The sequence below is a fragment of the Epinephelus moara genome, chromosome 18 (assembly GCF_006386435.1).
Source record: "Epinephelus moara isolate mb chromosome 18, YSFRI_EMoa_1.0, whole genome shotgun sequence".
Lineage (NCBI taxonomy): Eukaryota > Metazoa > Chordata > Actinopteri > Perciformes > Serranidae > Epinephelus > Epinephelus moara.
In genome coordinates, this window is record NC_065523.1 from 196,760 (window position 1) to 223,407 (window position 26,648).

The 26,648-nt window shown below is 43.5% G+C and overlaps 1 protein-coding gene across 3 annotated transcripts in view; it reads right to left on the minus strand.

Moving 5' to 3' along the window:
- Positions 1-12,590: 12,590 nt before the first annotated feature.
- cln3 (CLN3 lysosomal/endosomal transmembrane protein, battenin) overlaps positions 12,591-26,648 on the minus strand; it is a 64,786-nt gene continuing 50,728 nt past the window's right edge. For 2 of the 3 annotated variants that reach the window (XM_050070275.1, XM_050070274.1), the window contains 2 exons: positions 16,336-16,476; positions 12,591-14,424 (listed from right to left, as the gene is read on the minus strand). In XM_050070275.1, the coding sequence (XP_049926232.1) occupies positions 14,308-14,424; positions 16,336-16,476 (258 nt within the window). In that variant the 3' untranslated portion in view covers positions 12,591-14,307. The remainder of the gene's footprint in view (positions 14,425-16,335; positions 16,477-26,648) is intronic. The other variant, XM_050070276.1, reaches the window with a different exon arrangement.

Sequence of the window (26,648 nt, forward strand, 5' to 3'; positions counted from 1 at the left end):
TCTTCCTAACTATAGACTCACCTTAGTTGAGTTGTTACTGTCCACCAGGGTAACTGTGTGTATTTGTCTGTTGGGGAAAGACAGGATAAAATCAGCCAGTGTATCAAGATGCCAGGAACACATTTAGGTTTTATTATAGTCAATATTGAGATCACGGTTATTAGACACAATTGACGTATTAAACATCATACATTTATTTAACTTTTAAAAAAAAGAAAGAAAAAAAGGTCTTTAACAATGGAACAGTATTTTTTGTTGTTCCTCTTCTGACTCCTTGTTTCCAATTGCTTCAACCTTTCATGTGGACCAAAGGCTCTCTCTAGGTCATCTTGGCTCAAGCTGAACTAAACATGCCACAGCATGCCTGAATGTGAATTTAAGCTTTTATGGAGGGGCGAGAGCACATAGTTACAAAGGATAGGGTGCGACTAATAACAAGACAAAACCAGAGCATCACTGCAAAATGGAATGCAGCGCAATAATTTTATCTTGTTTTCATAATTGTGGGAGGCCGTAATTATAATTGAGATTTGCCTAATTGCCCAGCCCTAACTAAAACCTCATCAAGTGCCTCTATACTATACTATACCTCGTTACCAATTTTGCACTACTCATCTGTTTCTCATAAAAAGGCACAGTGGTAGCACTGTCGCTACCACTGTGCCTTTTTACTTTTTTGAGTATAACTCTTTTTAGCTCAGGTTTTATTTATGCCTCTACTTATTATATCTTATATTTTATATTTGCATGTTGTGTCAAGTGTACTGTCTGCACCAAGGGTCTGAAGAGAAAAGCAATTTCGATCCTCTGTATGTCCTGTACATATTGCAGAATTGACAATAAAGCTGACTTTGACTTTGACTAATACCTACTCAAAGCCCCCTAAATACCTCCTGAAGGATCTCTAAAACCTGCTCGAGGACCTCTATAACCTCCCAAAGGATCTGTAAAACCTCTGACACCTCCTCAGGTACCTCTAAAACCTCTTACACTTATTCAACAATGTCTACAATGTATTTAACAACAACTAACAACACTTTCACGACGCTCTTGTGGTGGTACTGTTCTCTGTAGCCTAGCGGCTAATTAGCGGCTAGCGAGCCGGCTCAGCGCACCCCACCCCCACCCCCCGGCGCAATGTCGAAGCTTCTATTTAAAATCGTTCTGGGCTCAAAAACTTCGATTTTCCAAAATGAAGTCGAAGGTCAGCACTAACGTGAACACACGACTCCTACATTGTTGAAGTGGCCACATTCACCAGGAAATAAGAAAAGGCAAACGTGAGTTAGCAGGCTAGCTAGGTAACGTTAGCTGTTGCTCCACGTGTGTGCATTAACCAGCAAGTAGATTTACCTTTCACGTCGGGCCCGTTAGAAGTTTATTTGGTCATTACTCTTCATTCCCAGTTAGCAACAAGTTTGTAAATGAAGCTACGGTTGCCCGTGGTTCATGTGTGTGCCGAAAACTGTTTACCAACTGCCTATCATTTAGCTTTGAAGCTAAAGCGCGAACAAACAAGCACACATAACTTACAACTTTTCCTGATCTTTTGGAGCGAACAACATTACATAGAATGATTTAAGCTTTCAGTGGGATAACCTGTGTTTCAAATAAGACTAACAAATGATAAAGTTTCATGAAATCATTTGTCACACGTTTTTCTACCTTGCAGAATCCTCTCCAGCGGCAGCTCGGTGAATCCGTGGATTTTCGAGTGTCCAGGTAGATCCCTCCACTGAAAATTAAGACTCGTCATATCCATCCGCCACAGAGTTAGAGAAAGTCGGTTTAATTCCAAGTATTTGATCAATAAAGAGCTTTGCATCCGCAAATTAAAACAAAAAAAGGTTGTCGGAAGCAATTTTACTCATGACATAACTTCCAGTGTTGTCCCAAAAGTAGAACTGTTTTTCACAGCGGAGGGATCAGAAAGTAAGCCCTCCTCCCCTCCCAAAAAGGTGTTTCGACTCAAGTTACAGTACCTTATGTTATGCAGTGCTCACACCTAATTAGAAAAAAAAGATTTAAAATGAAAAAATTCAACAATAACAATTACGGTGGCTTATTGCATTCATTCAAAAAATTTAAAAATCCTGTTTTTATGAGATAATTATCTCAACATTTGAGATATGTTTTCTAAAACAATTTTTCCCCGTTTTTATGAGATAATAATCTCAACAGTTGAGATAATTCCTCTAAAAAAACAGGGAATTTTTTTTTTTTTTAAATGAATGCAATAAGCCACCGTAAAAAAAAAAATCAATAAAACTGAATATACATAAACAAACAAACAATCTACAACCAGTGGTGCAGCAGCCCCATTGGCACCATATCCAAACCAAAATTTACTTTGGATCAAAATTTAAACAAAGTTCATTTTATTTATTGTTGCTTTAGTAAAAGGTAGCTATGTTTCATACCCCTTCCCTGAAAATGATATTTTGTACACAACATCTGCATGTGAGGCATTCATGGAGGATCGTAAATTGATTCATTCAGATGTTTCAGGGTTAGATGTATAATGTAACTGCATCTTTGCAGTTCTGCTTAGGCTACAGACAGTGGGTCACCTACAGACTTAGTCAGTTGCTGTACCAATTCTTTCTAGGCATTTCATCACAAAAGGGGTCAAGGCTAGTTCCTTAGGCCTGCTTTCTTTAGAAGGGGTACTACATGTGAAGTCTTCCGCATTTCAGTTGCAAATGTTGCCAAAATAAATGCACTGTGATTATCTGGACTTGTAGCCTTCCTCTGATTCAGGCGTTTAAAAATGCTGACCTGTTCAACAGAAACAGAATTCTATCAGTCTAGGTGCAAGAGAATATTATGATCTGACTAATTCCCTCAAACCCAGAGAAAACATGTTCACTTGATTTGCAAAATTTGTTTCACTGCCTACCACTACTTTCTGAGTAATAGTCAGTCTTCCCCTTCATAGTTTTCCATAAATGTTTTATATTTTGCTTCTCAAAACATTTTCTAATTGTAGCCTACTCTCCAAAACAGCCAAGGAGCCTGCCTTGCCTATATGTTGTTATTAATTTGCTTGATGTTGATATTGGTGTAGGTAAAACGGTTTACATGAGCTTTTAGCTGAGGTTGTTCTGTTTAATTTGGTGCATACATACATGATTTGTGCTTGTTGTGAGTGTGTGATTTTAAATACCCAAAAATATCTGATCTGGATTCTGGATAGCATAAGATGATCAAATTCGTATCCCGTTTTTGTACACTCAGGTTTTTAAATACACAATTTTGAGATGTAATCTTATCCAGATAACCCTGATCCAGATTAAAAGTTTTGAAATGGTTAGCCCAGGCATTTTCTTGATAGATAGATAGCCTTTTATTGTCCCATGGGGAAATTTGTTTTCACAAATTGTCACAACAATATTTGGGTACACAAAAACACCACCAACAAACACCATGCACAAACACCACCAAACATTGAACAACATACACACACAACGCACAAACACCACCAGACATGAACAACCGACACATATATCACACTCAGGAGGGCTGGGTCCATACAAGGTTACTGGGGGAGGTTGTTAAGTGCAGAGATGGCAGACGGGACAAAGCTCTTGTTGAAGCGCGCTCGTCTCCATCTCAGGGTCCTGTATCTGCGCCCAGACGGCAGCAGTGTGAAGTGTGGGTTGAGAGGGTGATCCGAGTCATTGGTTATTGTTTGTGTGAGATGTGTGACAGATCGGTGGTTGAGTTCTGTAAGGTTGGGTGTGGGATGGTTGATGATTTTGGATGCAGTAAACATATCCATTGTTCAAGACCTTCAAATCCCACACATGGATAAAAGGTATAGGCCTATATCACATCCTGATGCTACCAATAGCTGACAGGACAATTTCACCAGCCAGCCTTTCTCTGTCCCTCTGGTAGGGCATATTCTTTGATCTTTTTGGTCAAAATGGATGTCCTCTTTTTCAACTAGCTTGTCAGTATAGACAAGATTGTGGCATGATCTGTCTGTTAACTAGGTTGGTCTGCCTGAATGTCTTTTTCCCAGCATTATTTAATTATTTACAGTACCAACTGATTCTGGTTATCAATATGTCCAAATGATAGCCTCTCAGAATTCCATACCAACAGTTCATCACTGGACTTCTAGATTACAGCCTGGCGGAAAGTCTGCTTTCTAATAATTTGTTGATAGATGTCCAGAATTGGGCCAGGCTGAACATCTTTTCTTTGTATTATTCATCAACTAATTCTGGTTGTCATATAGACATCCAGATTGTGGCCTGTCAGAACGTCTATTTTCACATAGTTCTGGTTGTCTGTAGATGTCCAGAATTGGGCCAGGCTGGACGACTTAACTCAATGTCATTTATACACAAATTCTGGCTGTCATATAGACGTCCAGATTGTGGCCTGTCAGAACGTCTATCTTCAACTAGTTCTGGTTGTTAGTTGACGTCCAAATTTGGGCCAGGCTGGCCAACTTCACTCAATGTCATTTATCAACTAATTCAGACTGTCATATAGACGTCCAGATTGTGGCCTGTCAGAACGTCTATCTTCAACTAGTTCTGGCTGTTAGTAGACGTTCAAAATTGGGCCAGGCTGGACGACTTCACTCAATGTCATTTATCAACTAATTCTGGCTGTCATATAGACGTCCAGATTTTGGCCTGTCAGAACGTCTATTTTCAACTAGTTCTGGTTGTCTGATATAAACTATAGTGTACCAAAATAAACATGTCTTGTTTTGATATTATGTTTACATTTTTTTTAAATAGGACATTTTCTAGGTGTCCCAAATTACCAAACACGTTTGGTAATTTGGGACAGCATGTTTCAGGTAATTTGGGACAATGGCAAAAGACTATTGAAATGAAATCCTAGCACTAGTGTACTTATATTATCTGATAAAAAGAAAGACAACACATCTATGTCAACCATAGACTATAAATAATGGACATAGTCATTGTGACGTCACCCATTGGTTTGATGTCATGCCATGTTGGTTAATTTAGGTTAACGTTCGTTAGTACAGATGTTAAAAGTCAACTAGTCAAGATAACAAGCTGACTTACTGGGTTAGTTGATAAATAAGTTTAAACATTTTGCTAGTAGAGCTAATGCTAACTTTGCTAACATTGAAGGCAATGCTAGCGAGACTACAGTCAAACTCCAAGAAGTCTAGTTCAATAAAAACACACATTTGGGTGGTCTAACATAGCGGGATAGTTAGTGGATTAGTCAGGCTTTCTAACCATATGGTCCATTTGATAATTTGGTAGTTTATTGCTAGAAAATCTTTTTTTCATATGACTGTATAACATGAGCTTGAATGGGAGCTGTCAATCAAAACGTAGCCACGCCCTAAAGCATACCCTGCTTTATCATCAATTTTAAATTAACCTAAACGAGGTTATAATTTACGAAATGAACATCATGCTGTAGGCTATTGAAGAAGACTTTAAACTAGTGATCAAGACCATAAACTCATTAGGAAAGTGTTTACTGAAGTAATAAATCAAGTGTGAAGTAGGGTCATTTATTTCTCTAACAATAACATACAGTACAACAATACAATAAAGCATAATCCAAATGTTGTTTAGTACGTTCAGTGTGCAGGTAGTGGTATAACAAGGAATTTTGTCCAACAACACAGCAATGTTGGTGCCTACAGTACACATGATCACTTTGTTTATTCCATGTTTTAAACCCTATCCGTGATTATTTTAACGTCTGTTGCAGAGTAGAATGGCACCCAGCAAAAAGACAGGTAGATGGAGGGCGAAAGTGCAAGGGAAAGATGGAAGAGGAAGGGTGCAAGAGTGGAGAAACAGGGAAAAAAGAGTAAGGAAGAAGTACAACAGGTGGAATGAGAGCAGAATGAAGGGAGCTATCGAGGAATATAGAGAAATGGTGAAGGCAGGTAGCAAACCCCAGCTACGTTTTCTGGCCAGGGCTTGGAATATTCCAAAATCCACCCTACAAAGGAGAGTGAAAGGTCTCATAGATGGACACAAACACATGGCAGGAAGGAAGACCATCATCTCAGCAGAGGATGAGGCCAATCTGGCTGAGTTAATTGCAAATCTGGCAAAGCGAGGATTTCCTATGAGGAAGATGGAGATTCAGGCCCCAGGCTTCTCGGGGAGGAAGGGACGAGCAGGCCACCATTGGTTTGAGGCATTTATGCTGAGACACCCCAAACTTAGCATGAGGAAGCCAGAAGCCCTCTCTGCAGCCCGGGCTGCTTGTTTTAACCCAACTGTTGTGGCGCAGTGGTTCAGGTCCTATAAGGACATCATCTCTCAACTCGGTGTCCAAGATGTGCCGAGCCATTTGTGGAACTGCGACGAGACCGGGTTGCAGGATCATTTTGTGTCTGCAAAAGTGGTGTCATCAGTAGGATCCCCCTGCTTTGAGGTCACCGCAAACATGAGAGGTGAGACCACCACCCTCCTGGCAAATCTCAATATGGGAGGTGAATACAGCCCACTCCTGGTGATTTTCAAGGGAAAGCGTCTGCGCCATGAGTGGTGCTATGGGGCTCCCGACAACACGCTGGTCAAAGCAACAGAGACCGGATGGATAAATGCAGATGTGTTTCTGGACCGGGGAAGACAGTTCATTGTTTCTCTACCAAAGGATGACCCCTGCCCACATGTCCTCCTCCTAGATGGGCACAGCTCTCATGTCTTTAATCTGGAGTTCTTGGAGCTAATGAGAGAACACAACGTGCATGTTGTCTGTTTTCCTGCACACACCACCCACATTCTGCAGCCAGCAGACAGGGCATTTTTCAGGAGCCTTAAGTACCACTGGAACCTTCACCAGAGAGAATGGTGGGCAGAGGCTGCAGAAACCACTGTTTTTTTGGAGTGTTTTCAAAGGCATGGAAAAGTGCAGCAACACCTCAAAATGCCCAGGCAGGGTTCAGGGGCAGTGGGATATATCCTCTGGACCCAACCCACATTGACAGGTCTCTGTTCGCTCCAAGTCTGACTACTGACAGAGAAGAAGCTCCAGAGATCGACAACACTGTCACTGCAGAGAGGGAGAATGCTGTGACTGAGATGGTGACCCCTGAGCTGGACATCCCCCTGGAAGGTAATCTGGATGTGCCAGCAGCAGTTGATTTAGATTTGTCTGCCACCCCACAGTGGCTCCCTCCACATCTACTCAGACCACTGATATGATGCCTCGATCTCATCAACGTAGTCGAGGTGAAAACCAGCTTTGATGAACTCATCACACTGCCTACCCACAATCGCCCATCGCCTACCAGCAAGCCAAAAAGATCCAAGCCTCCAACCTGCCACCTTAGTCAGATACACTTTGACTATGTTCAAAGCAGAGCCAAGGGGAAAGGGAAGGGGAAGCAACCACAAAAGAAGCAGAAAACTGAGGATAATCTGTGCACCATTTGTGGAGGAAAGTACGGGGACAAAAAAGATCTGAAGAGAGAGCCCAGATAGCACACATACTTCTGGTCGATGTCGGCCCAATGTATCAAGTTTAGATCGTTAAGATGTAGCAGGGAGAGCGTTTGCTCATTGCCAAGACGTCGCTGAGACGTCGGCCTTTAATCGAAAATGACCACCACGCGACGTTCAAACGATCAATAAAAAGCTGCGCTCAGTAGGCGCTCCTTCATTAATATTCATATGCTTCGTTAACTACGACCTTTATTCATTTAGGTCGGACCTTTCAAACTACAAATATTTCACCATCCAATGTGAGAAATCAGTGCTAACATTCAAAAATAGCTGACTGTTACCCTATTTCGTGTGTAAGTGTGCACAATGAAGAGACAAAAGTCAATTTGACAAACTTTATTTTCAAATTTCCACAAACAATATCTGACGGCCAGTCCGCTTCTCCTGGCAGCCTGCAAGACACAGAAAAGATGATGAGCACATAACTTCAAGAAACAAATCCCAACTTCCCCACTTTATTTTTTTTTAGCATTTCAGCTGTCTTTTAGCCAGATTGAAGGCTTTGGGTCCGTCACTCTGCTTCATTTAGTGTGGAAACTGTTAAATAACGGGATCCGGCGTTAACTCCGTTAACTGTTAACAGCAGCTCAACAATCAGTCCTTCATCTCGGAAAAACAGTGGCTTCAAAACTGTGCTATTACCTGTAGCCACCGGGTCAGTTTGCTTTGCAGAGGAGGAGACCTTGACTGATAAATTGCCCATAAAATCACATTACCAACATACTGAAGGCATCCTTAAACTTCACTATTTGACCTCTCCGCTCCTGTCACCCACACTCGAGCACCCGTTCTGTGATACACAGTGTTGGCCCGCCCCGCCTTACCTCCGCGGTCCTCTCCACTCCACTCCGCTCCTGTCACCCACGCTCGAGCACTTGTTCTGGGATACACAGTGTCGGCCCGCCCCGCCTTACCGCCGCGCTCCTCTCCGCTCCTGTCACCCACACTTGAGCATCCGTCCAGGGCCCCAGAGGTCAGGCCGGGGGGCTGCGGGACCACGGGTGGCAGCTCCAGGCACTTCCACTTTAATCCAAAACGAGTGCTCTCAATAACCAGATGAGTAGATAACACCAACTAGGGAAAATAAAATGAAAACACCACACTTATAGCCTGTTAGCTAACATGAGCTAAACCGCTAAACTAGCTAACAGCTAACGAAAGATAACGTTAGCTGGTGGGGACCTGTGCTAAGATATATACACCCAGTCGTGCCTCGCCACTCACCAGGAACCTCTTTTAACGGTCACAGAAGAAACAACATAGCTATTTTCTGCCAATTTATTCCAGTTAGCTTACCTGAAACCAACTGCGATGAGATGCTGTGTCCTGCGAGCTCAGTTCCAAATAAAGACCGCGGAGATGAAATTCCGCCTCTGTGGCGACTTCCGTATGTGGGCAGACATTCTACGGCACTGGACCGACCCAAAGCCGACGTAACAGAGACATTTGATGAGCTGGGACAAAAGAGTATTAAATTTAAAGATATCCGCCCATGCGGCCGATGCTTGTCAGACATTATAAATTCAGGGCTGATGTGTCGTCCTCAGGCTGACGTCGGCCAGATGTATGTGTGCTATCTGGGAAGAGGAGTGGATTTCCTGTGGAGCCTGCAAGAAGTGGTACCATCACCCATGTAGGGAGGAAAACGGAGTGATCGATGATGATGAAACATACCTTTGCAAGGACTGCCTTTGAATGTGAGACTGTGAAATTTGAAACTCAAAATTAAATAGGGGAAAAAAGTTTAGGCCTACATGTTGACACTGTTCCAATAATGCTGATGTTGATGCCATTGTAGTTTTTTTAATGGTTTAATGTTAATATTGAAGAGAAAAGAGGAGGTGATACTTGAACTCAAAGTGAAATTTTTTTTTTACATTGACTCTGTTCCAAAAATGTTGATGCCATTGATGAACACACTGTAGTTCTGTCATATCAGCAATTTTAATGTTTTAATGTGCTTTTAATGTTAATGTTTACAAACGTTTTTTAAAAAAAACCCTCAATGAGTTGTTTTCATGAATTGATGTGTTGATGAATCTGTTTTCAATAAATTCAACATTTTTGAAAACATGTTGGATTCTTTAATCACTTCAACACCTTAATCAATAGCCTAAGACTAAACCTGTTGATGAAATAATTTATTCAGCTATCATAACACATAATAGGCTAACCCATAGTACCAAGTAACCTTAGTCATGTAAGTAAAAGAAGAAATCAGTTTAAATATTCTTTGAAATATGTCATTAGGGTTGAAAGAAAGCACTTACACTGATGAAAGTGTGTCCCAAATTACCAAATATGCTGTCCCAAATTACCAAACATGTCACTGAAAGAAAGTTTTGTGTCAGCTACAATAAAATGGTGAGCCATGCTTTGTAGAAATATCATATACGTTTAATTTCTTCACATAAAGAAAGTAGACACCTTGAGGAATTCATAAATGCATCATATGTTGGGTTATTTTTCAAATTGATGACAAGAATGCGATCACTAGATAGAATTGCAAAAAGTGTCCCAATATACCTGAATTCACCCTATTTTAACATTCACTCCACCAGGGCCGTCACAACTGGACAGGCAAACTAGGCAATTGCCTAGGGCCCCGAGCTGGAAGGGGGCCCCCAGAGACGGCTGACATTGGTCCATATCAATGACAATATGATGGAACCCCTATAGACACTGCAACAACGACAACACGTTGGAATCCCCCCTAATGGGGCCCCCTGCTAGCTGCTGCTTGTGAGTGGCTAAGTAGGGTGACCAGACGTCCCACATTGTGCGGGACTGCACAGCATTTCTGTCTCTTTTCACGCGTCACGCAAATTGAGACATGATTGGTTGCCACCCGCGCTAGCATTGTTGGAGTACCGTAGTACTACGGTACCTCATGGTACCACTACTGTAGGATAAGTTCAAAGTCCAATCGCAAGAGGGTGAGTGTCCATGCGCTGTCCAATAACGGCGCGTGCTGGCCACCTGGCACTCAACATGCTGCTGCAGTGGTTTGTATCCAGTGACGTTTCAGGTATTAGCTGAGCTTTTGAGTATCTTTAAGCAGTTAAAGTTATTATTTATTTCTTTTTACTTGTAGGTTAGATTTGTTTATGCTACAGTGATTTGTTTTCCACAGAGCTCTACGGTGCGAGCATTTTACTTGCATTTGCGACTAAAAATAGTTTTACGCAAGCAAAACAAATCATTCAGGAGCACGCTGTGCGTAAGATAAGGGCTTACCGGCGACAGAGAAGTCCGGCTCCAGGTCCAATAATTTCCTCTTTGTTGATTTCATGACTGCCCAGAAATACCTGGACAGCTGAGCCGTGGCGGCACACAGGTATGTGATGTGTCAGAGGAGAAACGAGCCGTTCACATTTCACCGTGGCAGGTAACGGCCCACAAACCTCAGCACATTTTAGGGACTGTTCTTTACTTGTGAAGGGACTGTTCTTTACTTGTCAGGGGAGGAGGGTGGCTGGTTGATTTTTATTTCATTTATTTATTTTATTTTGATCCCCCCTGTGTTAATCACTTATTGATGCTGTTTTTGAAGTATGAATAAGTCAATAAGTAATTTATTCCACTGAAATATCATCGATGTATTAGGCCTGTAGAAAAGTGATTTATCTTTTTATAAATGACAAAAGGCACATCTGCCTAATTTTCGCTGTGGTATCGTGATACTACTCAGAACCGTGATACTTTCACTGGTATCGTACCATGGGTCCCAATTTTGGTACTGTGACAAGTCTCTGAAGACTAAACTTCGCGCTGGGGGGGCGGGTGTCCCACATTGTCCCTCACAAACCTACTCCTTGTCCCACATTTGGTTTATTGGGACCTAGTCACCCTAGAGGCAGGGGGGGGGGCTCCAAGGTGCCTCTTGCCTGGGGCCCCCAGAGTGTCTTGAAACAGCCCTGCACTCCACCTTGATGCTGTTCCGAATGACAAACACATTTGATTTCTGATGTGGTCAGACAACACGTCATAAGAACCAGTTCTGAGAGAGAAAAATGTAGTTAAAGTATGGCAGTAGAAGTAGTGTTTGGTTCCTCTGACTGATATTATTATATATGGCATCATTAGATTATTAATACTGAAGCATCAGTGTTAGAGCAGCATGTTACCGTTGTAGCAGGTGTGCAGTTAAGTTGGTCGTATTCGCTCTTTTTGTTGAGATGGTTTTAGAACAAACCCAGCACACCGGCTCGTCCAAATTACTGGGCTGCCCTGTCATTTGGTTTAAATCCAAAACACTCCCACACAGGGGCCGTGGCATTTGGTTTAGGAACAAGTTCCATGTCTTTCTCTTATGCTCAACTCTGTTTTCTTCTCCGCCTCGTCTCCCCCTCATGAAGATCGCAGTGTGTGTGTAGCCCATAGCCCCGCCTCCCCCACAGAGACAAAGACACTCGATGACAAGAGGTTTCCCTCCGTTCATTATGCTAATGACGCAACTCACCTGGCTGCCAGAAGATGCACGAAAGTGAACGCTCTTGTCGTCCAGTCTCTTTGGTGGAGAGAGACGAGGAAAACAAACACGCATATCGTGACAGGCCTAATTATGATTCCCAGTCCCGCCCGCTCCCGTTGACTTTTTTCCCCATCCCGTCCCAATCACATGAAGAATAGTGAACCTGATTCCCATCCCGTGGGAATCCCACGGGAATCATGTGATGCGTGGGACTCCCGAAAAAATGTCAGCCTCTAGTGTGGCTGCTGAAGCATCCACACTAATAAACGCTAACAATAGTAATAGGTTGTGCCTGCGTTCCACAGCAGGCACCCCAAATAAAGAATTTTGAAGCTGCTTTCAGCATTCACACCCAATAACACATCAGTTAGTTAACCAATAACCTGATTAAACCTGGTTCTACGAATACGCAGAGCCTTAATACTATTTCATCCACTGGCTCTCCCCTGTTTAGAGAAGCAACTTGGTTACCATTACTTCTACTGTGTTTATTCAAAAATGAATGCCATGGTGTTGCAACAGTCAGTACTCAATGGTTAGGCCCTTTGACTGTGTGGAAGTATTTAGGACACAAAATAAAACTGTAATTGCGTAATAGAAAATAAATACCCCACACTATCAGTAGTCAATACAAAGAAAGACATCATCACAAACGCTTTTTTGTGCTTGTTTTGTGTTGTTTATTACCGATCATTTTATTATACCATTTTTGGTTTTAAAGTTGCAATAGGTTATTGAGTACAATGCCAGCTGTAAAGGGCAGTAAGAGATTGACACTTTATTGTCACGAATAATAGTAAATGAGATCAGTAAAATTACAGTTACCTAATGCTCAACTCTAGTGTCACTTTTTGGTTAGTTCAGACTCACCACCTTCTGTCCACTAACAGGAAGCTCCTCAAACTATATGATATGACAAAGATACAGCAGATGCTATCCTTGAAAATAAGATGCTTCATTCAGAAGCACTTCAAAAATAATCTGTAAATGCAATTAAAATATTAACTAATTATGTGATATGCTGAGATAAGTGTCGTTCATACTGCATTTCGTCAGTTACAACTGCTGTAGACATAAAGTGAACATTTCCTGCCCTGTTTTGCTGCTTCATATGCTTGTAGGACTAAACCAGAGAAATCATTTTCTTGTGAAGCAGCTACAGGACAAGCATTGATATGAACCACTAATGTTAGTGCACTGCTACTGCTACTACTACTACTTTCATTATTTTCCATACTGTCAGTGGCAGTGCAGCCTCACTCCCTTTGTTTATCTTTTATAATTTAGCTTTTCACTAAGAGGCAATTAAACAAAATAGCAAAATACCGTTAAGTAACAAAAACACGCACTCAGTGGTCATCTGTCCTCTAAGCCCTGCTCCTTGTCTGGTTGTCTTTTCCAGTTATTTTTTTAGAATCCTGATGGAGGTCTCCAGCACACCTTATGCATGCAAGGAAAACTTTCATGCACTGCGCACACAGGTTCTCTCAGCAACAGTATCCAACTAAAACTGCCCACGCTGAAATATTCAGTTTCTGTAGGCATCGGAGGGTGATTTAAGCAAAGGCACTGCCAGTTGGTGTTTGCTCTCTACAGCTCAGGTTCCGGAGAGTTCTTGCTGCCAGCCATATCTTTTTGCACGGCAGCCACGGCCTCAGCCAACATTTTCAGTGGGAAACATGCCAAATGAATGAATAATTTCATCAGCATATTAAATAGCCCAATACTATGTGACATGAAAAATATGTTCCCAAAGACAATTTAGTTATAAACATATATTACACAAACCAAATTTTAGTAATTAATAAAGGACGGATCTATTTATCCACCAAAGCAGTATGGAGTACATTACTGCCTCCTCATACCAAACACCACATCTATGGCAGGTAGCAGGCTCGGTGTAGGTGACATTATCACGGATCACATTCTCCATCAAATGATGACCCTGGAAGGAGAAAAAATAACTAATCGCGCAGCTGCAAACTCCGCTCTCTGTCTATATTGTCTATACTGAGGATTTATTGCTTCAGTGGACTACATTTACCTTAAACACTGATCCATATAAAAGATATCAGATTTTCCCCTTACCAAACTATTTGTGTCATGAGATAACTGGCTCTCATCACTGCTACTCACAGCTTGGCCCTGAGAAAAGGACAGGTTAGTTAACAAGTCCAGCCTCCATCTTGATGGCTAACTTTTTGTGATTAGGAATAGGCATTAAATACAGTATGTGGAATCAATATTTTTGTGTAGAACTAAAAAATGTCTCCAACTCATTTTGGTTAAAAGGAATCCTTCAAAAGGGACACTGTTAAGTCCTGCTTCTTCATTCTGCTGGTTGGTGTGTGGGCTGGCTCATAGGGAGCAAAAGTATCTGTGGACAGGGAGAGCAGTGAGTCCAGCCAGAGCTATGCCCAGACTGTCTCCTACACTTGCAGCAGCCATGGCAAACTCCCTCTGTCTGTCTTCAGTCTGTTGGACAAAACAAGACAGATGGACAAAACAAAGACAGAATGAACACACATTTAATGTAGAATGACAAACCTTCACAGAGTTGCAACACAGCTGTACACAGAACAGGGTACTATGGTGATGCATTACTGCACATACACACAGAATCACTAACAGGATGTCACACAGATACATGTGAAAACTTTTGATGTCAATACATCATTAAATGAAAAAGCTATTGAAATTACAACCTTGAATTGTGCATATTAAAGTAACAGGTCAATAGTAAACATGTTAAGAGATTTCATAAACTACCAGCTGTGAAAGTTGTGTGCCTACAAAGTTGCGTGGTGATCGGTAAAACCCTTGAGATGTTATATACCTTTATGTGATGAGCCACGCCCTCCGAATGATTATTCATTGCCTTATAGAAGCTCAGTTTTAGTAAGTTTTCCAACTTTTGCCAAGAGGGAACTTTAGATATTGGTCCCTAGATTATGTTCACCGAGTTTCATGCAGATCGGTCAAACTTCCTAGGAAGAGATCGATTTTAAGTGTTTTTCAAAAAATTTAAAATGGCGGAAAACCTATATAACCGGAAGTTATTGGTTCTTGAGGCAAATTTGTATTTGTAGAGGCATCTCTGTGCAAAGTTTCATGTCTCTACAACATACGGGGCATGATATCTCATGCCCCCCCGTTTGCCCCATTCAAAGTTTGCAATTTCAATCGGTTGCTATAGTGTCCCCCTTTGGCCAATTGATGTAGCATTGCTTCATTCGCATCCTCCCATGACTCTCTACACCACTGTGTTCAAGGGCGCGAATCTGATGAAGCAACATGTGAAACGCGTTGTTTGCCTCTTCTGTAATTTTTGATAATAAACCTTCTGTCAATCCTATGCTCTAGTGTGCGCTGGAAGTTTTTTGAATTTATGTGTATATGTATATATATATATATATATATATGTGTGTATAGACATATATAGACATATATAGGATGCAGTACATGCATGGACTGATCAGCGTTTCATAAGCAACCATTTCAAAATTACTTTACAAATACATATGCTACCAAACCAACTAGCTGACCAAAAATGTGGAAAGAATGAATGAAAATGAAAGTAAAGAAGTTGCATATAACAAGCCATTTTACTTTCACTTTAATTGTACGTTCACACCAAAAGTTGCCAGAGCAGCAAAATAGCTGAATTCACTCTAGCAGCGCTGCTGGTAAAATATTTGTGGCAGCGAAAGCAGCTCAAGTCGCTCATGACATCAAATTCTGAATGTTCGATTATGCTTCTCAATTTAAAGGAGCCACAAAGCAGGTTACTGGTTGGAGCACAGAAATGTGACTTTGTGCATTTGCCTAAGTACATAAACTTTCACGTTTGGACAATGAAAACAGGATAAAACGTCTAAATAGGTCTGACATTAAACATTAAACACACACAGCCTGTGTTGCGTTCAGGCGTCGTCATGTAAATAACAAATTCCAGTACTTGAATACACTGTAGCACAACACAGCAGCATGTCAAGTGGGCCGAACCTGAACCAAATATGAGCAACATTTTTTTATTTGTTATTCCCCCCTAAAGCTGTAAACCTAGGGGAAACACTGTCAATGGTTTGGGTTCGAGTGCCTACAGTGTAATTAGTTAAACTGGTGGTAAGGAGAGCAAATGAATTGCAATCCCGCTAATAACAAGCGTTTCAGAACAAGCCCAAAAAAACGCAACAACTAATATTTGTTAGCAACTTTACAAAAAAACAAGCCCAAAGTCGCAGCTAATAAGCGGACCTGACAACCCTATCCCAAAAAAAAACTCCTCGGATCTACACGATTCCCACAAGTCACCCAAATTGACATGAAAAAAACGAGAGTTGCCAAAAAGCGAGCTGTTTGCATCCCAATTGACATATATCTGACCTCCTTGCTGATGAAGTAGAAGGTGTTGACATACGCCGCTCCACCCAGCAGACCCTCATAGAGAATTATAACGAACACCAGCCAGACACTGGGCAGGAACTGGTAATGCACAGCGAAAAGGAGCAGAACTGCATTCAACACCTGTGAAGGGCAAAGAACCTCCAAATGAACACTTTGATACAAAACATGGGCCAGCAGTTGCAAGTTGAACCTTACAATAAACAGTTAAGAATTTTTGAAGACAGGCTATATGAGGTTTTCATCTGTAGTCAAGTGTATTACATAGGGATGCACTGAAATGAAAATTTGTGGCCGAAGCCGAAGCCGAATATTATTAAATGCTTGGCCGAATACCGAGTACCGAATACCGAATATCATTGTTTAGTTTTTCATTAGTTTTTGCAGATGAACCCCCTCCAGATTAGTGTTGTCACGGTACCAAAATTGGGACCCACTGTGCGATACCAATGAAAATATCATGGTTCTAAGTAGTATCACGATACCACAGCGAAAATGAGGCAGATGTGCCTTTTGTCATTTATGAAAAGATAAATCACTTTTCTATAATACATCAATGATATTTCAATGGAATAAATTACTTATTGACTTATTCATACTTCAAAAACAGCATCAATAAGTGATTAACATAGGGGGGATCAAAATAAAATAAATAAATAAAATAAAAATCAACCAGCCACCCTCCTCCCCTGACAGTCCCTTCATAAGTAATGAACAGTCCCTAAAGTGCGGTGAGGTTTGTGGGCCGTTACTGCCAGAAAGAGAGAAATGTGAAAGGCTCGTTTCTCCTCTGATACATCACATATCTGTGTTCAGCTGGCTCGGCTGTTCAGGCACTTCTGGGCAGTCATGACACCAAGAAGAGGATATTATTGGAACCGCCTCTCCGTCGCCCGGTAAGCCGATGGCCGCCGTATTTGACAGGAATACATTAACGTTACTGTCTGTCTGTGACCCCCGTTCAACTCACAATCGGTGGGATTCGCCTTTCGTTTCTGCTGCTGGTTGAAATCTGTAGGCTGCTTGCACAGCGTGCTGAATGATTTAAGCCTATTTTCACGGCACGCCGTTTGATTGTGTTATCAAAACGCCGCTATTATTCGGCCTTGCTTTTAACTTATTCCACCGAATACCGAATGTGTGTTTTTTTGCAATATTCGGCCGAATATATTCGGTTACCGAATATTCGGTGCATCCCTAGTATTACATACATGAGATGGTGGTCGGTGCAGTCTCTGTTTGGAGAAGCAGATGGGACAAGCACCCCAGAAGCTCAGCAATGCATTACTGTTGATTAGGGTTAACAGCAAAACACATTTTAGACACATAAAAAAGGCCTGCCTAAAAGAAATCAAAATCAGTCTGTGGACATTATATTTCGAATATTTTCACTACTCTACTTTGCTGTCAGACAGCCCTTTCCTTTGGCACTACAATTTCTCAACTTCCAAATTCCTTGACAAAAGCCTAGCTGTGCTGCATACTGTTACGCTTAGGTCAGACTTTTAGCAGTATAAAAGAGAGAACAAGTACAAGAAAATGAAAAAACTGAGTGATCATGACAACGACAAAATGCTGACTGTGGAGACAAAAGGATATTTTTGTGAACCAAAGTATAGAGAAGAACTTTTGTGGAGGCAGACTAAATGGGCCAAAAACAGAGGGAGGGGGGATAAACTTTTGTGGAAACTGGGGGCCCAGACAGAGCAGAATCTATCTGTGAACTGTAAATGCATGGTCATGGATCCAGAAAGCTACAGCTGCCATGAGTGGGGCTTGGTTACAACTCAAGCTCAGGATCTTTCTGAATCAGGCCCTCTGGAGAGAAATATTTAATGCAAACACAGAGTTGTCTAAGTCCTGTATGTGGAGTGTTGATATCTACAACTCCAATTCAAAAAGATGGGATGCTGTGTAAAAAGGAAATAAAAACAGAATGTAATGATTTACAAATACTTCTTAACCTATATATTAAACTGCAAACAAAACAAAGACAAGATATTTAATGTTCAAACCGCGGCAGTGCCCAGGAGGTGAAATAAGCAGGGACATCCCTGAAAAAGTCATCATCTGCATGGCAGCATATGTGCTCCAAAACCTGTATGTACCTTGCAGCATTAAGGGTGCCTTCACAGATGTTATCCATTATGTTATCCATGATGCCATGGACACTTACACACCCCCATACCATCGCAGATGCTGGCTTTGAACTTAGAGCTGGTAACAATCTGGATGGTCCTTTTCTTCTTTAGCTCAGAGGAAACAACATCTATGGTTTCCAAACACAATTTGAAATGTGGACTTGTCAGATCACAGCATACTTTTCAACTTTGTGTCAGTCCATTCCAGATGAGCTCAGACCCAGAGAAGTCAGTGGCGTTTCTAGATGTTGTTGATATATGGCTTTCACTTTGCATGGTGGAGTCTTAAAGGGGCAAAAAGCGAAATCGTTTCACCGCTAGGTTTGCTGTTGTGCACTGCCTGTAGGCCAAAACAAAGTGTGTCATGAGCCACACCTCCCTCTACCTCTGCTCTCCACCCCCCACCCCACTTGCCTCATCTGTGCAGCCGAGAACTGCAGCATCTCCACGGACTATTACATCCAGACAGTCCCGGTGTTTCTTCCGCAGGCTCCACTTCACTCAGCTGCCCGATATACCCGCTGCTTCTTCCCACATTAACCTGAATAACAAACCAGGGCTCGGTGCCCCGGTTGGATCCAAACGGAGAGGGGCTAACGTTAGCTGGGAAGCTAGCGGAGGCTAACTGGCTGTGCTGGCAGCTGAGTGAAGTGGAGCCTGAGGAAGAAGCACCAGTTAGCCCCGGTTTCACTACAGGCAGGAAGGACTACAGGAAGAGTAGGGTCGTTAGCGTTAGAACTAGTCGGCTGCCACGCTAACGTCCCCACTCTTCTCCGTGAGCCAGAGCCGTGAGCCCGCGAGCCCGCCAGGCTCTCGGCTCCGGCTCACGCAGAGTAGCGTTAGCTTCTGGAGTTAGCACTAGAGCTACTACGGCTACTGGAGTAACTTACAGCTATGGAGCGCTTCTACCAGCTCTTCTAGTCACTGAGCCTCGCCTCCATCTCAGCAAATATATTACATTTATTACAGGTACCATCATCATTGAAGTAGGCAGGGGAATAGCTAAACACAGCCCGCCAGGCTGCCCGCCGGGCTACATTTTACAATGCTAATTGCAAATGTTAGCTAGGCTGCCGGGCTGCTCACCTAACACAACCGTAACACCTGACCCATTGCTGGGACTGAGCCGCTAATAACTCAAGGTCCGGACATTAACCCATGCTACGATTGTAACATTAAATTTAATTGAATCGACATAGCGACATATGCCTAACGTTACTGTAACACTAATTAAAACACACATTTGACTCCGCCACTTCACTTCGAAAATATGCGCTGCCATTGCTCACTGGCTGTAGCCTTTTATAGGGAGGGAGGGCCAAGGGCTCCGAGGGGGGGGGGATTCACATGAACGTACATGAACGTGCAGCCGGACCGGCTTGTAAACAAGGGGCTGGAGATCAACACAGAGAAAGGTTGTGTGAGGTCATGCTATACTCCAGATGAAATTACATCTCTAGTTCTTCACATAGCAATTTTTTAATTCCTTCAATCTAAAAATGATGAATTTCGCTTATTGCTCCTTTAACTTTTACTTACAGATGCAGCAATAAACTGTGTTTACCGACTATCATTTTCAAAAGTGCTCAGTCCACAGTAATATCCTTTATGCAAGTTTTTAATGCAGTGCAGCCTGAGGGATCAAAAGTCACTGACACTCAATGTTGATTTTTAGTCTTGCCCCCTACATGCAGAGACCTCTCCAGATTCTCTGAATCTTTTTATGATATTCGTACTCGTACTCATACTCGTCATCCTCCGCTTATCCGGGTCCAGGTCACAGGGGCAGCAGCCTCAGCAAAGAAGCCCAGACAGTCCTCTCCCCAGCCACTTCCGTCAGCTCTTCTGAGGGAACCCCGAGGCATTCCCAGGCCAGCCGGGCGATGCAATCCCTCCAGCGTGTCCTGGGGCGGCCCCGAGGTCTCCTCCTGGTTGGATATGCCCGAAACACCTCCCAAGGGAGGCGTCCAGAAGGCATCCTTACCAGATGCCCGAACCACCTCAACTGGCTCCTCTCAATGTGGAGGAGCAGCGGCTCTACTCCGAGTCCCTCCCGGATGTCCGAGCTCCTCACCCTATCTCTAAGGCTGAGCCCAGCCACCCTGCGGAGGAAACTCATTTCAGCCGCTTGTACTCGCGATCTCGTTCTTTCGCTCACTACCCAGAGCTCGTGACCATAGGTGACGGTTGGAACGTAGATCGACCGGTAAATCGCCTGCATCACTGCTGACGCCGCCCCAATCCGCCTGTCAATCTCCCGCTCCATCCTACCCTCACTCGTGAACAAGATCCCAAGATACTTAAACTCCTCCACCTGAGGCAGGACCTCCCCCCCGACCTGGAGTGGGCAATCCACCCTTTTCCAGCTGAGGACCATGGCCTCAGACTTGGAGGTGCTGATTCTCATCCCAGCCGCTTCATACTCGGATGCGAACCGTCCCAGCAAGAGCTGGAGGTCACTGTTCGATGGGGCTAGGAGGACCACGTCATCCACAAAAAGCAAGGACGAGATCCTCCCGTCACAGAACCTGACACCCTCCACCACTCGGCTGTGCCTAGAAATTCTGTCCATGAAAGTTATGAACAGAACCGGTGACAAATGGCAGCCCTGGCGGAGTCCAACTCTCACCGGGAACAGGTCCGACTTACTGCCGGCCACGCGAACCAGACTCGCGCTCCTTTGGTACAGGGACTGGATGGCCCTTAGCAAGGGGCCACCAACGCCATACTCCCGAAGCACCCCCCACAGGATGCCCCTGGGGACATGGTCGTAAGTCTTCTCCAAATCCACAAAACACATGTGGACTGGTTGGGCGAACTCCCATGCCCCCTCCAGCACCCTGGCGAGGGTAAAGAGCTGGGCGATATCCAGGGCGAATCTCATCCACCCCCGGGGCTCCGCCGCCGCAGAGTTGCTTCACTACCTCAGCGACTTCTGGCCGAGAAACTGGACGACCCGCCCCCGAGACCCCCAGCTCTGTTTCCTCACTGGAATACGTGTTGGTGGGATTGAGGAGCTCCTCAAAGTATTCCTTCCACCGCCCGACAATGTCCTCAGTTGACGTCAGCAGCTCCCCGCCCCCACTGTAAACGGTGTGAGCAAGTTGCCGCCTTCCCCCCCTGAGGCGCCGGACGGTTTGCCAGAACCTCTTTGGAGCCGATCGATAGTCTTCCTCCATGGCCTCACCGAACTCCTCCCACGCCCGAGTTTTTGCCTCCGCGACTGCTGCTGCTGCGCTCCGCTTGGCCCGCCGGTACCCGCCAGCCCATTTGGACTCAATGTCCCCCTCTGCCCTCGGGACGCGGTCGACGCTTTCCCGGAGGTGGGAGTTGAAGATCATCTTGACAGGTTCTTCCGCCAGAGGTTCCCAGCAAACCCTCACTGCTCATTTGGGCCTGCCAGGTCTGCGTGGCGTCCTCCCCTGCCATCTGATCCAACTCACCACCAGGTGGTGATCAGTTGACAGCTCTGCTCCTCTCTTCACCCGAGTGTCCAGCACATATGGCCGCAGGTCAAGTGATACGACTACAAAGTCAATCATTGACCTGCGACCTAGGCTGACATTGAGCTTCAACTGCTGGACTAGACAGTTTGCCCCAGCATTTTTTCACAAAGTGACAATCCTTGCTTGTGAAAAACTGAGCATTTCAAGGATGCTCCTTTCATACCCTATCATGATACTTAAATCTGTTACAAATTAAGTGTAATTACTGTTTACCTGTGGAATGTTCCAAAAAGGTGTTTTTTCAAATATTCCACAAATTTCTCAGTCGTTTGTTGCACCTGTGCCAGCTTTTTGGAACATGATGCAGGTATCAAATTCAGAATAAGTGTAAAAACAATAAAGTGTACCAGTGTGAACATTAAATGTCTTGTCTTTGTACTGTATTCAATTAAATATAGGTCAAAAAAGATTTGCGAATCATTGCATTCTGTTTTTATTTACATTTTACACATTGTCCCAACTTTTTGGAATTGCAGTTGTATATTCAGTAAACAATGAGAACAACAGCACTGAAATTTCACTAGGGTCTTTCTTACCCTAACCCTGGTTATTTTCTGAAAGCACAGAGCAAAGAAATGTCTTTTTTTTCTCCCCCGGTCTGCTGTCAGCAGAGAGCGGCGGCTGCAGCGGGGGTTTCAGCACCACGGACGGCGTGCGTAAAAAGACTTGACAAGCGTCTCCTTTTAAATGTGTTTGCTGCTAGAGAAATTATACATAATAAATTAAGACAGTGACATATTTTCAATAAAAAACAATAAGTTGAACGTTCATTTCAAGCTTTTGTAGTACAACGAGTTTCAGAATTGTGCGAGTGCGGCCTGAGAGCGGGCGGCAGTGTTTGATGCAGGAAACTCGATATGGACTTGAAAATCGATTTCGGAGTGGGGGTGGTTCGGAACGGCGGTGTTTGGGAATGGAGGGCTGTCCCCTGTCAGGTTCATGCGGAAGTGACTCTGTGTGGTAGCGGTGACAGTTTTATTTCAGTCCATAAGAGAAATCCTCGCCTCGTTTGAGCTTCAGAAATGATTTTGGAAATGTAGCTTGTGTGGACGCTACCGCGCTAAGTGATCAATAAAAGAGCTTAACTACTGAGAAGTTACTTGATTCAGAAAACAGCGACGCTACCACCAAGCTACTGAGAAATGTAGTTAAACTACAAACGTCCGCTACTGTAGTGACGCTACTGCCCAACACTGCTAATGTCTGCATTGAAGGAGCAGCGCAACTTTATTGAGATGCAGTTTGCTAAATTTGAAGACTGCCTGGACACTATCAAAACGGAGGTAACAAAGAATGCAAACGACATAAAAAAGCTGAAAGCAGATCACAAAGGGCTATCCACCAACTTGACTAAGACAGAGGAAACTTTTCAAAGCACATGTTCCAGACTCGAAGCAAGCATAGCAGAGTTGGAGGACAGATCCCGCAGAGATAATATGTGCGTCATTAACTTGCCTGAAAAAAAAAAAATCGAGAACGCAATGCTTCCGGCTTTGTCGCATCCTCACTCTTTTAAGTGGTTCCCTGCTCTTGCTGGTGAGAAGTTGGAAGTGATGAGGGCTCACTGTATAGGACCGGAGCGCAACACAAGGGGATCTCGCAGGTTGATCTGCAAGATGCTATGATACACAGACCGCTACCGCATCCTGAAGTCGATGGCATAGAAATCCACTTTGCAGCTGACTACAGTAACCACACCATGAAACGGCGCTGCTCATTTTCTCCAGTGATGGAGTCTGCGAGGAAACTCAGGTTTACGCCTTTCCTGATCTACCCGGCCAGGCTGAAGCTGTTCCGCGGGGCAGAAGTGCACCTCTTTGAGACTGAACCGGAGGCTGAGGATTTCCTCAACACACAGACCCAGTGGACTGAAGGTGGTATTTAAGTTACCTTGAGACCTGATTCATAAACGACGGTTCACTAAATAAGACTTCACTGATCTGTGTGACATTTTTCTTTAGACATGTTGTGACCTAAGTTTGTTATATGATCTACCCACCTCAATAAGGTATGCTGTTTACTTCATGAAAACGTTACATTTCTATCTGGTTAATATCCTACTAGTTCTCAACTTGATGGATGATTAATATTTCATAGTGTAACTAAATGTAACTTTAAAGCACTTAGCTGTGGAGTCGATCGTTACACTGAATATTTCAACGGGGTAATTGCTAGTGTAGTAGTGTGACTGTCAGCTTTCTCAGTTCAGGTGCCCAGTTAGTTGGCGTTTGTTTAGTGGCTGTTGCCACTCTGTGGGATAATATTTACTATGTTTTCATTTCGTTGATTTATTTCTTTATGTTTGTAACTGTGTGGCGAAATGGGTTCCGGAAAATATGGGTCTCCGCAGTTCTGACTTTTACACATTTGCAGGAGTGTAATCACTTGCCCAGTCTTGTTTGTAAATATGTCCATGTTACATGTTGCTAGCTGGAATATAAATGGCATTAAATTGTCCCATTAAACGTTAAATGTGTCTAGATTGACTTAATAGACACAAAATAGATGTGGACTTCATTCAAGAGTTGCACCTTAAACCTGCTGATAAACATATTTAGTGAATCGACACTATAGCCCTTTTTAAATAGGAATTGTGCAAATTTGCAGGAAAGCCCAATCAGTCTTCGGTCAGCATTGGCAGTATAAAAACAAAATCGGGGAGTGCAGCGAAATGCCGCCTGCCTACTTTTGTTCATAGAGAATGTGCCTTTTTCGGGGCAATGGGGGGTGTGAGCAAGTAACAAAATGTGTAGCTCAGTGTGTGACGTAAACGGTGACGTGCTCCAAGGGAAGCCGCGGCAGGTCAGTCCTTCGGCGATTCTCTCATAAATTTGCCTGTCCTTCACCGTTGTCGTCATTTGACGGTTAATGGCCTCTTTGATTGTGAGGGCCAGGAGGGCGCGCAATTCCTTGTCTCCCCAGTTGTTCATCTTTACAGTGTCTCTCAGGTTTGCATTTCCCTCTTGCTACTAGCTGCTCATTCCTGCTATCAGCTGTTTCCTGTTAGTCCACCGCCAGTGGGTCGCATGTGCGGCGTTATCAACAGCTCCCCCCACAAGTCATCAACATCCCATGGCGGAAGGGCGACTCGTTCTATTTGAACCAAAAAAGTTCCGCCAATATGTTTACCCCTATGCGGCGGAAAATTGGGCACCTCCGATCAACTCGCCAATCCGGCTCTGTGTGCCTAAACGCTCGCAGCTTGCCTGCAAAACGCCCCCACATTCGTGAGAAAATCTGGCAGTGTAAAAGGGGCTTATTATACCGTAGCTGCTGCCGCATTCAACTCCAAAAGCTGAGGCGCCTTGGTGCTGTTGAGATGTAGTATATCTTTAACAATAATTGAAAGCTATGGAAGTGAAGACGGCAGAATTGCATATATTAAAACAAACATTAATGGCCTGAAAGTTGCATTTCTTTGTATATATGCCCCAAACCAGTTTAGTTCAGATTTCTTTGAAATCATTGGGAGGACTCTATGTAATCTGCTGACATGAATGCCATCCTTGATCTGTAACTGGACAGATCTAGTACACCCTCACAGAACACAATCCATCTACAGAAGCACTCCAAGGGCTGATAAATGATTTCAGAGCTATAAATCCTTCTGCAAGACAATACAGTATCTATTCAGATAGACATAAAAGCTACTCAAGGATTGATTACTGTTGGGATTCACAGGACCACAGATGATTTATCATTTGGTAAAATCATCACTGGGCATTTAAAGGCTTTTTCCTTGGCATGCTCTTTGTCTTCAAACAAAGAGAGCTAGGTGACACCCATCTCCACAGGAGGTCTCACCTCACACCTCAGTGAGACACAAGTCTCACAACTTGATTGGACAGGACTTTTACAGTGACATGTGACTCTGTGATGTCACAGGCCTGCAAAGATCTGCTCCCTTCCAACAGATCTCTCCCTCTTGCTCTGGAGCTTCAACAGCTCACACCTCTTTCCGGCTGGGCCTGGAACAGCAGAGGCCCAGACCCTTGCTCCATAGCCCCAAACCACTAAAGGGAGAGCAACTGATCACAGACTCTCTTGCGAACACAAGGTTTGCAACTAGCTTTCCAGCAACAAGGAACTAAGTGAGTTAGCACCCAGCGTCTAACTCTGCTAAACCCTGAGCGACCAGCTTCCTCGGAGTTTCACCTTTGGAACAAAGGACCCAACAAAGACTGCGCCTGGAACCATCTTCCCAGCCTTCTTCTGCCGGCTAACAAAGCAGTACACCACCAAGTTACTCTTTCTCCCATCCATTCAAGGATCGGTAACGTAACAACTGGGCATAGCTTATCACAGCTTTACAGGCTAAGCAAGACTGTTTAACTTGTTGTATGTGATTTGATGCTGTTTACTGAGTTATTGTTGTGATAGATTGCAGTTAGGTCACTGATTAGTTGGCTTCGCCACAGCTAAGTGTTTAGTTAGCTAATACTGTTCACAAACAGATTCTTGCACACAATTAAACAATCTCTGCACTAATCCTGACCGTTTGCAACACAAATCACATTCACATAGACTCATTAACAAATAGGCTTTCAACAGAGCTACACCCAAACAGGCATCTTTAAGTTCCCGCTTCTTTTCCTTTGTCTTTGTCCCGACCACACGGTCAGACAGACACCTCCCCCGACCGTAAGCC